General features: G+C 38.0%; 1 protein-coding gene and 1 long non-coding RNA gene across 5 annotated transcripts in view; one reads left to right on the top strand and one right to left on the bottom strand.

Annotated features, from left to right (window-relative positions):
* LOC104860500 overlaps positions 1-11,279 on the top strand; it is a 14,699-nt gene extending 3,420 nt beyond the window's left edge. The window contains exons 2-3 of the long non-coding RNA XR_779711.3: positions 2,988-3,014; positions 11,238-11,279. This is a non-coding gene — a long non-coding RNA (uncharacterized LOC104860500). The remainder of the gene's footprint in view (positions 1-2,987; positions 3,015-11,237) is intronic.
* Elac1 (elaC ribonuclease Z 1) lies at positions 2,275-16,640 on the bottom strand. Of its 4 annotated transcripts, none has more exons than XM_010621738.3 (5): positions 16,484-16,640; positions 15,590-15,753; positions 11,257-11,352; positions 7,391-7,858; positions 2,275-5,336 (listed from the first exon to the last, which is right to left on the bottom strand). In XM_010621738.3, the coding sequence occupies exons 3-5, from the start codon at positions 11,342-11,344 to the stop codon at positions 4,870-4,872; spliced, it is 1,023 nt and encodes a 340-aa protein (XP_010620040.1). In that variant the 5' UTR covers positions 11,345-11,352; positions 15,590-15,753; positions 16,484-16,640; the 3' UTR covers positions 2,275-4,869. The 4 variants fall into 4 exon arrangements, with proteins under 4 accessions (XP_010620040.1, XP_010620038.1, XP_033613494.1 ...); XM_010621736.3 differs by having other exon boundaries at positions 11,188-11,352; XM_033757603.1 differs by having other exon boundaries at positions 11,188-11,352; positions 15,742-15,753; positions 16,484-16,497.
* Positions 16,641-16,967: the final 327 nt, after the last annotated feature.

Consider the following 16,967-nt stretch of genomic DNA (forward strand, 5'->3'; position numbering starts at 1 on the left):
GGGGGGGATAGGGTCTACTGCTGTGCTACATCCTCAGCCCTTCCCCTTGCTTTTTAAAATATTCATTTAAAGTGCTATTTGCTTTCCATTTTTATACACCATTATTTCCTACTATGGAAGAAATATTTTTCACACTATTATTCCATGTCCTTCCCTAAATCTGTTCTTACTCTGCTAAGAAGGAACATTCAAAGTCATGACCAACACTTCCTTTTCAGTATCCCCATATTAAGAAAAATACTGATGTTTATTACCAGAAAAAAGCATGAATCTGTAAGAACAGATCCAATAATTTTACTATAAATATATACCTCTGTGAGGATAAAAATACTTTCATGTACAGTTGTCATGGACATATTTGAAGTAGTAAGGATTTTTATCCCTTTAATAAAGTAAAAACTATCCACATTTTAAGTTGGCACAAGAACATTCAAGGAAATCACAGTTGCACTGTATGTCCTAGTTGAAAGACAGAATAAAGTTATTTGTATTAGGAGCCAAAAATAATTTCTATTGTAAGACTAATGTCTTGGGAAGAACTGCTAGAAAGACTATAAATAAATGACTATCCATACCATTTATACATAGAATAGCAAAACAGGCCACTCCTACACAGAGTGTGAACAATTATGAAAACAAGCAGTTGATTCCCACCTTGAGCCTAAAAACATAAGTCAGATATTTTGATCTGCAAATGAATCAATTCCAAGGAAGGATATAACTCAGAGATATTTAGTATGAGAATATTCATGTAGAATTATGTATAATGGAAAACAATCTAAATGCTCCAAGTAGAAAAATGGTCAAATTCAATCATATCTATAGAATAAAATGATAGAAAATCATGAAGTTCACCATTTCAGAGGATATTTAATACTGTGGGAAAATGCTCATGAGACAAAAAGTTGAGAGAAGTCACCCTAATTTAAAAATAAGCATGTGTACATGTGTATATAATATCTACATATATGTATATAAGCATATAGAAAATACCTATACACATGCCAATTTAAGTTCACAGAAAAAGGATAAACTTTTATTCTCCTGGGCTGGTCCATCACCCATGTATTTCAGAATCACTAGAGGGAAGAACTGAAATACAAGTTCTCAGATTCCATCCTGGGAGACACTGGAAACAGAGCTCAAGGTTCTGTCACTTTTACCTCCCTGATTGCTAACACAGTTTAATTCAAAATTTATTAAGACTACATTGAGGCATGAGTGGTTCAGCAAAACAACTTTTGAGAACAGGAAAGTATTTATTTTTAAATCTAAAAAATAAATAGTTACTGGGCTAGAGATGTAGCTCAGTGGCACAGCACCTGCCTGGCAAGTGCAAGGTCCTAAATTTGATACCTGGCACCAAAAAAAATAGTAGTTATCTATGAATTCCTGAAAATTGTTAAGTCAGTTTAAGCCAAAGAAACTGCTACACTAAGTCCAAATACAGAAATTATTACCTCAATAAACTGTTAGGGTAAAATATAATATTTTTTTTTCCGGTATCAGGGATCAAACTCAGGACCTTGCATCTGTGAGGCACAGCACCACAGAGCTAAATCCGGGCCCCTAAACTATAACAATTTTAGATGTATAAGGAATAGGATTTCTCAATGTTCCAAGATGTTTCTTGGCAAAAAAAGGTTTCAGTGATCAAATAAGCTTAGGGCACAGTATGTATACACCACCTTCTTCCTTTAAGGTCATACAATCATAAGTAGATTACAGGTTCTGAGGAGTTTTAACATAAGCTTTCTTCTTAATCCTTGCTCCTCAGGGCCAGAGGTTTAGCTCAGTGGCACGCACCTGCCTTGCAAGGTCATAAGTTTGATCCCTGATACCAAAAAAAAAAATAAAAAAAAAAAAAAAAAAAAAAAAAAAAAAGAATTCTCATCATGGACTAAATACCACACTGGACCCCACATCTCAGTTCTTTTCCATGGTCTTTGAGGGCTTATCATGGCTCAAATCAGCTACCAAACAATGTTCAAGAGCAGCAAAACTGAGCACCAGGCTACAAGACTAAAACAACTAAAGGAAGTTTTACTCATCTATTTCTACCACTAGACTGTTAGCTCACAGCTAAAAATGTATCTCTTGTCTATTCATTATGTTGGTATCCAACACAATAAATTCTGGCACTTAAGTGATACTCAGTAAGGGGGCACTACCAACCAGGTAATTAAAAATTTTTTTGATGAGTAATGAAATGAATTAGGCATATAAGTATTCCTATAATGTGCACAATCATAATATCAAGACTTCATTTCACTCAAAAAAATTTCTGAGCGCTCACTATACATGGGCATTTCTAAGTAAAGGGACCAAGACACGGTCTCTTCACTTAAGAGTGCTAAGCAATGGAGCTACTATAGTCCTAACCGTTCCATCTGTCTTGTACATTTGGAAAATACAGTAATTTCTAATTAATGCTCATTTAAATTGAGTTTGAAAACTGAGACATACTTTTTTTTTTGGTACTAGGGATCAAACTGTGGTCCTTGTGCTTTCAAGGCAGGCACAGCGAGTGCGGTGCCAGTGAACTCAATCCCCAGCCCAAGGCATACTTTTAAGTTTGGTCAAATTTGAGCAATTTGGAGGCAAAGAGACTAGAGTCAGAATCTGACCATTCTGGGATGACTGAGAACTCAAGTGATCAGAGCTCTCTTGGTCATCACTACCATGCAGTCTCTACAACCAGCCAGGAATCAAAAACTTTGAGCAAAGGAACCTCAGAATCCAAAGGAATGTAAGAGTACACGCTCTGACAATGTTTTTAAATATGTGTACTGCAAAGTTCCTTACGTTTTTGTGATGTTAACATACAGAAAGGGGTTCTGTAGAGCTGAGGGGCCTCTGTACTGTAGGACTTTTCTCAATGTGCTGCACAGGCCTTTTGCATTGTTCTGCATTCCTTATATGCATTATTTTGTATATTTTTCACAACAGGCTATGAATTAGGTTTTATTCTTTTTTCTATTTTGCAGATAAGAAGTTGAAGAAGCTATGAGAGAGTAAGTACCTGTTCCAGAGCACACAGGTACCACTATAAGGTACTGAGTGGAACTCTAAAAGCCAGGCTTTCTGGCACAAAGCGTGGTTTATGATCATTCCAAACAATACTTTAATATGTTCATGGGCATAAGCCCAGAGGAACACACAGTATACAGTGTTTCCTCAAACTGACTTGATTAGGGAGCCCTTCTGAGCAAATCCATGAGTCTTCACTTATTTCCATGGAACGTATTTGAGAAATACTGTGAAGCAAGTGAGTCAGCGATCCCATGGCAGACAGAAAGGAGGCAGAAGACAGCTCTGAAGGAAAAGCTACTCTAGAATCCACCCCCGACACCCCACCTTCTCTGCCCTCTCTTCTTTCTCTCTCCATAAACTGTGGTGCTAAGGATTGAACGTAGGGCCTCACCACTGAGCTACACCCTCAGCCCTTTTTTATTTTGAGACAGGCTCGTTAAACTACAAAGCTGTCCAGAGCAAGTGATCCTCCTACCTCAGCCTCCTCAGTGCTGGGATTAAAGGGATGTGCCAACATGCCCAGAAGATATTTTTTAAAACTGTGCTCAAAAAATTATTAATAGGGGCATGTAAATTAAACCTTGGTTTAATAAGATGCCATTTTTACTTCTAAATTCATAAGCTTTGCTTGATGAATCATTTATTTCAAATAATATTTGATATGGAATTCCAATTCTGGCATATTAGGATCTTTTCTAGGACATGATTTACATAGTAATTCAACCTACTACATATCACTAGTTTTGGTAAAGCATATTCACATTGGGAGTATAAGTTTTAACTTGTTGTATATCTCAAAAGGCCTGAAATTTGCATATTGGGATGATTTTTTTTCTTTTTGGTGGTACTAGGGATTGAACCCAGGGTCTCATGCATACTAGGCAAGAATTCTACCTCTGACATACATCCCTGTTGCCTTTATTTTTTTTTCAGTACTGGGGATCAAACTCAGGACCTTGTGCTTGCAAGGATGGTGTGGTGCCATTGAACTAAATCACCGACCCCAGTACCTTTTTATTTTACACTGAGATAGGGACTCACTACATTATTAGTCTGGCTTCAATCCCAACTCAGCCTCCCTGAGCAGTTGGGACTGCAGGATGCACCACCATGACCAGCTAGAGAGAATTATTTATTATAAGGGACTAAGTTAAATTTTGTAGGACATCTGGCATCCCTGACCCTGTTGACTAAATAACAGCACCACCACCATCCCTCAATCCTATGACAAGAATGCACCCCCACAATTTCTAAATTCCTAGGGGAGCACGCAGCTAAGAACCATAGGTTAAGCGCAAATCAGAAAGTTCAATAAAATACTAAAACAAACTCCCAGATCAATCCTGATTCAGTATTCTAACATAGCCATTATCATGCTATTGTTGCTACCACATATCCAAAGTCTCATGACATTTCTCTGTATTCTGTGAGGAACATGAATAGATTCAACACAAAACGCCAAAATACCATTTTTAGCCTCCTATGCACTTTATCAATAACAGCAATAAAGATGGGCAGAACGAGGCCCAAGATTTAGTGGAGTATTGGCTTGCATTTGTGGCAGGAGCCACAAAATGAGTTTATTTGAAAAATCTATCATTTTGTCAAATTTGCACTTCAAGAAGGATACTGGATGTTTTTTATCTTTAAAAAAATGATTAATTATCAAAAAGCTTGCTCTTTCTTACTGCAGAGTCAGTTCAGCAATGCTGCTCCAATCCTTTCAGGATTATTAGGGTCAAAATAATTTCAAACAAAAAAAAAAGAAAAAAATCTGGACTGTAGGTTTGGCAACGTATTCACAGACATGTTAATATGTATTCAGGAACACTGGTTTCATTTCTTGATTGGAATGCCAATCACCATAAAATCTTCTGCTAGAGTCACTTCTTGGAGCTCTAACACTGATTCTGCTTGCTTTTTCAGTTCTGCAATGCCATCTGCTTCTCCTTCCCTGGCCAAGGCAACTGGTTTGTACCTCTGACTGAAGTGAGTCAGAACCAGCCTCTTTGCATGGCACAACTTTGCAAATGCTGCTGCCATCTGTGGTGTGCTATGGCCATGCTCCTTTGCTTTGTCCATCTGGGCATCGTCCAAGGTTGCCTCGTGGATCAACAGGTCTGCATCAAAGCATAGCTTCATTCCTCCATCACCCACAACTCCAGAGCAATCACCCAATATGCAGATTTTTCTTCCAACAATAGGCTTTTTTAAGACATCCTGGGGAGAAATTGTAATCCCATTTTCCAGAACAACAGAAATTCCATTTTTCAGCTTCCCATAGGCAGGACCTGGCGGAACACCTAATGATGAAGGCAGATAACAATTACATCATGGATATGGAATTTACGACCTTTTAAAAGGGTACTTTAACAGCATAGCAAATAGCAAACGGGGAAGACATCCAATTCTTTTTTGTTATTTTACTACTTGTGGAAAACTAGAATATTTATACATTTTAAAAGCTCAGTGTTGGCTATAGATATTAACAATTTTTTTGTACTTAAAAAATTTCCTATGTACATTTGTCAGATAATTTTTAAACTGCTAAATCCTACTAAGACCTTATTACAGTCATGATAACAGCTTTGATTCTCTGCTGTGCATTGAAATAAGTTTTTAAAAATGCTTTATGTAATAATCTCATTTTTGGGGTAGAATTAAAGAGTATAATCAAATAATAATGTAATCAGTGTCTAGTCAAGATAGGTACCTACAAGTTAATTTAACAGAAAAATCATTAGAGAGGACTGTTTAGATCATAAGAGCATTTTGAGCAAGCACACATGATCAATCTTCTTGGTAGATGGGACAATTCCTACTTACCAACCTGGGTTTACATGTTACATTAATCTAGAGTAACACCTGATCATCACTCCAGACAATACTTAAAAATAAGTATAATCACCAAATCTAATAAAGATTATGTTTAAAGGTTCCAAGTATGATAGTCCTTGCACAGGCTTTGAGACAGTAAAACTAACTTTAGCCTAAGTCACATTTCCCCATTATCTAGCATCTTGTTTTAGTAGGGGAAGAGATCGCATGCATAAAGAAACAAACATAAAAAAGAGATGACAAGGTGGGTGGTGAAGCTGGGGGTGAAAAGGACCTTGCCTCTCTTTCACAATAGGGGCTCAGGACACTTCAGTGAACCTAAGTCTATCTTTGTATGCTTCCTTCCCACCACAATGAGCCCTAGAATATAAAATTGATTAAGATGCAGTATGCAGTTTGTGTGTGTGTGTGTGTGTGTGTGTGTGCGTGTGGCACTGAGGTATATCCCCAGCCCTTTTAAATTATATATATATAAAATAAGTTAAATTACCCAGGCTGGACTCAGACTTGCAATCCTCCTGCTTCAGCCTCCAAGAGTGCTGGGATTATAGTCATGTAGCTAGGTGTACTGTTCTGAAACCAAATTAATTTAGTCAAGTTTGAATGAGTAGGTAAAGTAAATAGAGAATGAACCCCTGAAAGTGGTTGTTTGCAGCTCTAAAGTTAAGAACATGATAAAACTACTCAGACCAAAGACATCATTAAAAATATACTTCAGCCAGACATGGTGATGCATGCCTGTAATCCCAACACTGGGAGGCTGAGATAGAAGGATTACCTCAAGATCGAGGCCAGGCTAGGCTACATTTTGAATTTAAGTAAAGCCTGGAATACAGAGTGAAACCCTGTCTCAGAACAAACAAATACAAAGAAAAAAATACTTCAAAAGGAAGCTATGAGGGCTGAGAGCATAGCTCATTGATACAGTATTTGCCTAGCATGTGGGAGACCCTGGGTTCAACCCCCAGCACCACACACACAAACCCCACCCAAGCAACTTTACCAACCAGACAGAATAAAATGAAGATAAGAGATTAAGAATGTGAATCCAGGGCCGGGGATTTAGCTCAGTGGTTCTGCTGCCTGGCTCGCAAGCACAAGGACCCAAGTTCGATCCCCAGTACCAAGAGAAAGAATGTGAATCCAGGGGCCAAGGATTTAGCTCAGAGGCACAGTGCCTCCTGGCAAGCTCAAGGTCCTGAGTTCAATCCCTAGTACCCCCCCAAAGAATGTGAATCCAGGAATCTGATGAGAGAAGGATTAAAAAATACTGCATATTTGGCTTTTGTTCCGAATGTCATCTTTTGGCCACAAAGATTTTCCTTAATGAGCAAACTTTGGGCAAAGACAGTGGAGAAAATGTTATTTTTAGGCCTGAAATACAGGAAAGACAGGTTACTATGATACTTCTAATGGCTAACTAGCTTAATTTCTGAGAAAGAAATACACACACAGACACAGACACACACAGACACACACACACACACACACACACACACACACACACACACACACTTACCAAGATCTTTTAGCTTCTGTGCATTGAGTTTACCTGGGCGTTTCTTTTCCACAACTGAAAACCCAAAGGAGGGAATTCGGTGAAAGAGGCGAAATGCTTTTACAACAAACTGTTCATCATCAACCAGAAGGTATGAGTTCTCTTCTAAGTCTAACAGGATAGTTCTTCCTTGTCCCTCTTTAGTAGTGCTGTCTGCTTTCTCCACATGTAAAAATTCTTTTAGCTCTTCTGTTGGACACTGATCTGCTGTAGGCACCAGTTCATGGACCACATAAGGAAACACCAACTCTGTATGAGAGAGCTCCATGGTTCGCCAGATAAAGTCCCGAAGTCCTATAGGGCCATAGATTTCAATAGGCTGTTTGGTGACAATGGAGCCACTCTGCAGGCTTATTGTGCACAGGAGGCCAGGAAGGCCAAAGAAATGGTCTCCATGAAGATGTGTAATGAAGATCTTGGTAATTCTCCCTTTCAATTGAGACAAAGAAATATATTTGGAATTTTTTCAAAAATAAATACTCAAAGCTATTTGAACAAGTCTTAACATGTTGCACTAAAAGTATTAAATTGAATTTAGAAGTTTTATATACCATCACAGACTTATTCCTTTACTTTACTACATGGTTCCACAAGTAAGAACAGCTTTATTTCATTGGATAGTTTTTAAATGAGGTACATTTTTTCATAAAACATTTAAAAATTACATAGTTTTGCATTTTTCAAGGTTTTTTCCTATATATTTTCTCACTTTAAAAAAGTGAAATGTAAAATTGTACCAAAATAAATCACTGAACTTGATGGGTCTTACACATCAAAAACATCTGGCAGTTTCACTGCCCCCTACTGCCTCCTTTGAGAACAGAACACTTGGGCCCATCTGCTTTCAATCTGAACTAACACAACTTTTTCAGTGTTCACTGGCTTAGGTTATAACTGGATTTAGCCAATGGTGAACTGAATTTACTGCTGCTATGTGGCAGGATGCCACATCAGCATTTTCTGAGATGTACCACAGACATTTTGAAAGTAACAATCACAACTAGCACATTTCCAGTATAACAGGCTTCTGGGCCTTGCTCAAGGCCCACCTATTTTAAACATATGATACCATAAAAGTACAGGAGCAGTTTATTGATACCATAAAAGAACAGGAACCATTTATTGTAATATGATTCGTGCTATGACAGCAAATTCATGTCTGCCTAGAATGACTACACCCAGCCCAGGGGCAGAGAACAATAGATTGGACAAAGACTGATTTTTAGACTTTGAGAATCCCCAGGAGGAGGAGGCATTCTCTCACTCTGGAAGCTTCTCCCTTTTCTTTTCTTTTTTTTTTTTGGCCCTTACTTTTGCTGTTTTTTGACTTCGAAAATCCTTTACTTTTCCCCCCTTTCCCCTGCCCAGGCTGCTAAGCTACCTCCAAGTGTGACCTGAAAACTCATCAGACAGACTACAATGGCTGCTGAGTTCAAATTGTACGTAGGTCTCAAAACTGGCAACATCAGCCTTCCTGGGCCCTTTTCTATCTATTCCGAAACAAAAGTAAAGCTGAACACCCAAACAGCCTGGGAACCCAAAGCAAGGCAGGCATATTAAGTAAGTGGAAAATTACTTCCCACAGTTAATCATAGTTTCAAGACACAAACATTTCATTTTTCAAGAAATTTGATTTCAAAGGGAGAAAAATGGCAACAGCAATTATCAGAGGTATGAGGAAGTTATCAAATGAAAACAGAAAAATGCATGTATTCTCTGTCACATGAGACCATGGAGAAATCAGGAAATACTGCACACAGAGGAGTGGAATGCTGAGCATCCTCTGAAAATGATGGTAAAGTATACTTTCTGCCATAGGAAAAGGTCTGCAATACATTGTACATATATATGGTTTCAGTTAAAATACTAGGTTATGCCAGTGTAGTGTGATTCCACTGATGCAAAACTACACCTACACACACGCACACACACACACACACACACACACACACACACACACACAAATATAGCCATACCATTACCACATCTATATGTTCAGAAAATTACCAAAAGGGAAGAGAGTTTATTTATACTTTCCTGTTTGTTTAAACCCCCACAATAAGCATATACTTTTTTTTTTTTGGTTTTTTGAGACAGGGTCTCACTATGCAGTTGAGACTGACCAGGAACTCACTATGTAGCCCAACCTGGTCTCAAACTCATAGCGATCCTCCTGCCTCAGCCTCCCAAGTGCTGGGATTATAGGCATGTGTCACCAAGATATACACATTTTATAATCATTTTAAATGATTTATATAAATCTCTCTTGCTTTCTCTTTTTCTTGTGTGCTGGAGTCAAATCCAGGATTTCATACATGCTGTAAAACACATTCCAGTATTAAGCTATACCTCCAGCCCCACATAAAATTTTTATAACCATATTATTGCTATTATTTTATAACCATATTATTTATAACCATATTATTGCTTTTATAATACTTTTAATAATTGTTTTATAATCATTTTGTTGTGTTGTCTCTGTTTTTGGTGCTGAGGATTGAACCCAAAACCTTGCACATGTTAAACACATGTTCTACTAGTTAATGCCCCTCCTCTGTGCTTCAAAAGTACCCTACCCTGGTTGGAAAATACTGTGGTTGTTCTACTTAGCATATTACATGCTTCAGTATTATTGGAATGTCAGTTTCCAGCACTAGACCAAGAGATCTTGGGACACTGGAAGTATCTTTCCTTTGGACATCAAGTAATACACCCAATGATGAGTTGCAGGAATAATCGCAGTAATTACTTTTTATCAAGACTGAAAAAGTAACAGACACTGTACAAAGTTGCTCAACATCTTTTCCATTCACAAAATGAATAGATATATACTAGGCATCTACTAGCTATGGAAGTGATCCCTGAACTTACTTTATGTGCAGGGAGATAGAGAGCACAGAAGCAAACTATTTAACATAATTCCAGATACCACAGATGGTAAGGAGTCAATAAAAATAGGATGCAATAATAGAATGGGTTGAGCAAAGGACTGCTTAATCTGAAAGGTTCTAGAAAGCCCTGAAAAGGTGGCCTTTGAGCTAACATTTAACTGATTAAAGGAGGCAACCACACAAAAGAGGAATTACGTTACATATAATTCTCAGAGCATTCCTTCTAAATAAGAGTTTTTACTGCCATTTTTGGGATAAGGAAAGTAAAGTTAGAATTTGCTAATGTGCTAAGGTTACAAGATATACACAGAGACACGCTGGGGCTGAAACCCAGGTCAGCATATCTGGGCTGAGACTACATGTACCTGACTTCTCCATGTTCCAGGTGCTGGCCTTGGCTTCCTGTATTCTTCTGACTGGAATTCCCTTCTCATCCCGGGAATTGTTCCTTCTCCCGCAACAGTCAACTTCTCTGAGAGGCCTAATCCAATAACTCAAGTGGAAAAGAGCGTCTCCCTTCTCTAAACACCTGCATCCTCTTATGACTATTCTCTCCTGGTAGAAATACAGTCACTGCTCTCTTGCTAGGGCAGTGTCCATCTAATATGCCTGATGTATCTCTCCCAACCGCCACCCCTAAGCCTACAGAAATCCTTGCTCTCAGCCTTTACAGAATGAATGAAAGGCAAATAAACAAGTACACCAAGTTCAGCAGGCATGGCCAGATGCCTGAGGGCCTTCCAAGTCTTGCCAGGGCACTGAGAGCACTGAAGTGGGATGTAATTGTCAGGGCTGTTTCTGAACAACAGGCCCAGGAGAGTCAAGAAACTGCAGCAAAACAAAAGAGAGAGCTGAATGTGCACTAACCTGCTTTAAGCTGGCTTTTCATAAGCTGTGTTTGTGTTCCTTCCCCACAGTCAAACAGCCAGCACTCACCCTCACATCGAAGGACCAGGGCAGAAGCACCCCGGGTTGGTGATGGATATGCTGCACCCGTCCCAAGAAATGTCACATCCATAGACATCTTCTACCCTGCAAGAGAAAGGTCACCTGGGGATTATTTCAAATCACTGTAATAAAAACATGTTCTTATATAACTTACTTACTTTTTGATGCCAGGTTTTTAACCTAAAGCCTTACACTTGCTAAATGTGTGCACCACCACTGATCTATACTTTCCAACTCCTAATTATTTTTAGCTATAGCTTTTTTTTTAATGTTAGGAGATAGTGTGCTAGGCAAGTGCTGTACTGCTAAACTAAACCCCCAGCCCTTATTATAACTCTTAACTGGCTAAAACTATAAGTCACCAAACCTTATATGACTATGTGCATGTGCAATGCGTGCACACATGCACACACACACACACACACACACAATTATCTAATCATTAAAAACTAGTTGAGGGGCTAGAGAAAAGCACTTGCCTAGGCCATGTGAAGCCCTGGGTTTAATCCCTAGCACCACAAAACAAAAACAATAATTGAATTCCAACTATATAACATTCTCAAAAAGGCAAATGTATATACAGATACTAAAAAGATCAGTGTCCATCAATAATATGGGGACAGAAGAAAGGACTACTAGATGGAGCATAGGATTTTAGGATGCATCAAAACTATTCTGTATGACACAGTAAGTATAGACACATCATTATACACTGGTCAGCTGTACATATTATGTATGCAAAGAAGTAAGTCAAATTTAGTTAATAACAGGGCTGGGGATTTAGCTCAGTGGCGCCAGCACCTGCCTTCCTAGTGCAAGGTCCTGCATTTGAACTAACAAAAAAAAACCCAAATTTAGTTAATAACAGTTTGTCATATTGTGTCACCAACTGTAATAAATACACCACCTCACTGGAAGATTTTAATATAGGAGAAACTGGGAGTTGAAGGGTGAGAAGTCACATGAAAACTCACCATATCTTCCACTCATTAATTTTTAAAAAAGTTCTAATAAACACAAAACAGCAATTCTAGCTGAGGTGGGATTTAATTATGTTTATGGAGTGAAGCCATGGTGATCAACCCTTCCTTTGAATGATCATGCTCTATGATAGCCCATAATAATGCTGAGGAAATGTCTCATTCCTCTAATGACTGGTTAGGGTACTGTAATTTTAAGTGATCAGCAATAACCTGTTGAATGTGCAGATTTCTGCCAACTCCTGGCACAATTCCTTTCAGTATTTGTAGATACATCTGCCATCTCTAATATATTTTTTAAATGGGGGATGTGTATCAAACAATAAATGAAAAGCAACTTAGACATAGCTGGTTCTACATTACACTGTCCATATTGATGGCAAAGAGGAAAAAAATAGTTTAGAAAAACTACTATAGTTAGAAAATTTGACAGAGAGCAGGATATAAATATACAAAAGAACAGGTAAAAGGAAAGTCCAGAAATAATAAGATGAGAAAGGGTGGTTTATTGCACAGTAGTGACACACCTGGCTGTTCTTGCAAAAAAAAAAAGCATACCAAAGCAAGGCCCCTATTTTACATTGTATATAAAAATTCACTGTACATGGGTTAATTTTTTTTTTTTTTGGTACGAGAGATTGAACTTGGGTCCTTGCGCTTGTGAGGCAGGTGGCAGAACCACTGAGCCAGCCCCCTCAAAATTTTTTTGAGACAGGGTCTTCCTATGTAGTTCAGGTTGGTTCTGAATTTACAATGTAGCCCAGGCTAGCCTTGAACTCCAAGCAAGCCTCCTGTTTCAGCATCCCAAATGCTGGGATTATAGTGTGTGCCACCATACTCTGTCTTGGGCTAGAAATTTAAATGTAAAAATCTAATAAAATGTTTCAAAAAAATTAGGAGAGGGTGGGAGCTATAGTTCAGTGGTATAACGCTTGCCTACCCCTGGATTCAATTCCCAACATGGCTAGGACAAAATATCAGGAAACTATGTATGTAACTTTGGAGATTGGAAAGCCCTTATTGTCCAGGCAAGAAGCCCAGAAAATTTTAAAACATAATTTTCATTTGATGTTTATATTATTTTATTACTTTTATAATATCAAAGATTCATACAGACAAAGAACAAAAATATGACTGGAAAAAATTTTGCACCACTTATAACAAGTAGTTAATACCCCTTTAAAAAGTTTGTGTAAGTAAGCATGGTGGCCCATGTTTATAATGCTAGAACATGGGAGGCTGAGGTAAGTAGATCATCTGAGTTTGAGGTCAACGTGGGTAGGCTACATGGTGTGTTCAAATCTAGCATGAACTATATAGTGAGGCCCTATCTAAAGAATAAATAATGTATACATACACACACACACACACACACACACACACACATAGCACAAATGCATTAAAAAACAAAAATACTGATGGAATAGAAAAACAGGCAAAGGACATATACCGGAATCACAGAAGAAATTCAAATGGCCAATAAGCATGAAAAGTGCTCAGTCTCTCAGTAGAAACGCAAATTAAAGGAAAAAAGAGACCACTTTCCACACATCAGCTGGCAAAGAGCAATGAAGTAATAGTAAACAGTGATACTCAAGATGAAGGGAAATGCACCAGCTTCGTAAGAGCAAGGTCCTGAGTTTGATCCTCAGTACCAAAAACAAAACAAAACAAACAAACAAAAAAGGTGAAGGGAAATGGATAAGTGGGTGCTTTATAAATTACTTGTGGTGGAGGTAAGAATTATTATTATGCTTTAGAAGAATAATTTGGCAGTAAGTGTTATCAATAACAATAACGCTGTTGATAAACTCAGAAATTCTATTTTTGGGACTTCACCCTACAGAAATAAAGGATCTAGGTAAAATAATGCTACTGTGTTGCTTTTAGGTAGCTAAAATATTGACACAATCTAACTATGTGGCTGAATAATTTTTTGTATATTCCTGTTATTTTTTCTATTAACTATCTATTAATAAATACTTAGGTCTGTAACTACTGTCCTAGGATGACAATGAGAAGTTACAGATGGCTATGGAATGGTCTCATCTTTATAACAATGTTTTAAACCTCTACACTCACATAAGACAGTCTGGTGTGGAAGGATACAAACCATAAGGTTCATCTTAGTTATTTGAGGTGACTAGAATAATAGGGAGAGGCAGGATAAGAACTATTAGCTCTTAAACCTTTGTATTGCTTTCATTTATAGTGAATGGTATTTATTTAATACCAATGACTTTTACAGAATGTATCATAAGCCCAAACATGCTTTTCTAACTACACATGACCAAATTATCTTCCTATTTTGAATAAATCAGCTCCCCACTTCTCTTGCCCTATACGTCCTCAAACACAAGTGTTATATCTTAACCCAATCCAAAGATGTGAGGTCACAGCTAGTGTCCCTTCAATGTATTATTCTACATTTTCACCTCCAAGATCAAGTCCTTCCTCTGACAATTAAGCAGCTTAGTTTGCAGAGGGTTCTCTAGTAGATTGCAGTTTGCAAGAAGTGAGAATAAACAGAATGTAAGTGTTAGAACTGAAAGGCTAATAAGATGCAGAAGAAATAATAGAATGTAATCACTTTGCAAGCTCTAACAAACAATAGAAACTAGTAATATTGGACTCTGGAGTGTGTCAGGATTACCTGGAAACATAAAAAAGTATCAGTGATTAGGCTCTATTCTAAAACAATTAAACAGTAAATTGTTAGAAATGTGCTTTGATATTTTAATAAGCAGGAAAGAGGGATCCTTCCCCTGTAATTCTAACATGGAATCAGATTTAAGAACATGGGTATGAAAAAAAAATACAACATTTAATCATTAAAAAAAAAAAAAGAACCTGGCTATGGTGGCACAAGCTTGTAATCCTAGCACAATGGAAAACTGAGGCAGGAAGATTGCAAGTTTCAGCCTCGCAAGGGCAATTTACTTACTTAGCGATACGCTATCTCAAAATAAAAAATAAAGAAGGGCTGGGGATTTAGCTAAGTGAAAAGACCCTGGGTTCAATCCCCAGTGCCATACAACAGAACAAAACAAAAAAACCATTTAGTGATGGAACACAGTCAATGGAGAACAAAAATCTAAATACCAAACTGACCCTGACCTGAACTTAATGAGTTAATCATTTTTAAAAAAATATTTTAAGAAAAATCAACAACACGTACAGGAGTAGGGAGGTCAGTATAATGCTTTGCCACACACCTATCATGGAGCTTCAGCAATTACCAACTCATGGGCAATCCTGATTCCTCTATGTCCCCACTCTGCCCCCAACTATCCAAGAATAATAAATGGTATGAGGTATTTCTATCAGGAGGCACACATCACCTGGCTAACTCTCTTTTTCAGATGTTAGCATCTACTATGATTGCTGCCAGGATCCATTATTTATTAGGGTTTGCCAAAGAGTGAGATTTTCTTTCCTTCTGCAGTTATTTGCTGGCATCTCTCTATAATTCCCAGGTCAATTATTTGGTTACCTGCGGTGCAATCTGTACATAAAAGGTCCACAAAGAGAAACAAGATCTTATCTAATTTCTGATGATGCAATATGAAATATACAGTAAGTCTTTAGCAGGTTTTCATGTCAAAAAGTGTAAGCAGAACCTGAAAAGGCTAACTCTAATTACCAGTTTATTAAAAGAATCTAACAGAATACCAGTTATTAACGGAATTCTAGGAATGGAAAAAAATAATATCCAGGAAACTTTACTTTATAGGACAAATGACTCGGTTTTTTCAACAAATAAAATGAAGGGGAAAAAATGGGGAATTAAAGGAGATTTAGGAGATAGCAACCAAAGGTACATGTGTAATTTATGTGTCTTGATCAAACTGATAAAGGGGAGACAGGGAGAGACAACTGGGGAACTGTACACATTGACTGGAAAATAAACAATATGAAATGATAATTGGACTAACAGCTTTATGTTTAAAAATTGAGTTGTTTTATAAACACACTTTAGCAGATGGAATAGTACATTTCAGAGTTGCTTCGCAATAATAATGGAGATGATGGTAACAGATGAAACAGCAGTGATTATGAGTTGGGAATTCAATACATTATTCTATTTTCATATGTTTGAAAGTTAATACAGTAAAAAAGCTTAAAAACAAAGCAAATAAAACCCTCCACTAGGTCAGGAAGTAGAGATTTATTTAATGAATGGTGCACGTTTAACATGCACCATTCTAGATATCAGGAATTAAAAGTGACCAAACCAGATTAGGTCCCTGTCTTCTCCGACAAAAAGAAACAGCTGTTTGCTTTTTCAAGACTGTGATCCACACTCCAAGAAGAGCACATTCCGGTCGTGATCACAATACTGTCATCTGACACCTTGGGCCCGCGGTTCTGGGTCCTGGGTGCAGATAACAAATCACCCGGTGAAATGGGGTCTCAGAATTTAGAAGGTTTCCCCAGTGATTCTTATGGTTGCCTAGGTGAGAACAAGCGCTCAAATTTTCAGGCAGACAGCATCAACCCTGTAATCATCACTCAGTAGTGTAGGTAAGGCAGACACCGCCCTCCTCCATTTTGGAGTTGAAAGAACCGGGGCCTGAGGGACAGTGAATGGCCAAGCACTGCCAGGGCCAGAGGCCAGGCCTCCGGCCACCAGTTCGCTTAAACTCGCCTAGGACATTGTGTCACTTTCGCAGAAGTATAGGTGGGCGGTGGTATCAGCGCCGGGCGGCCAAGACTCCG

The sequence above is a fragment of the Fukomys damarensis genome, unplaced genomic scaffold (assembly GCF_012274545.1).
Source record: "Fukomys damarensis isolate Sample0158 unplaced genomic scaffold, DMR_v1.0_HiC HiC_scaffold_30, whole genome shotgun sequence".
Lineage (NCBI taxonomy): Eukaryota > Metazoa > Chordata > Mammalia > Rodentia > Bathyergidae > Fukomys > Fukomys damarensis.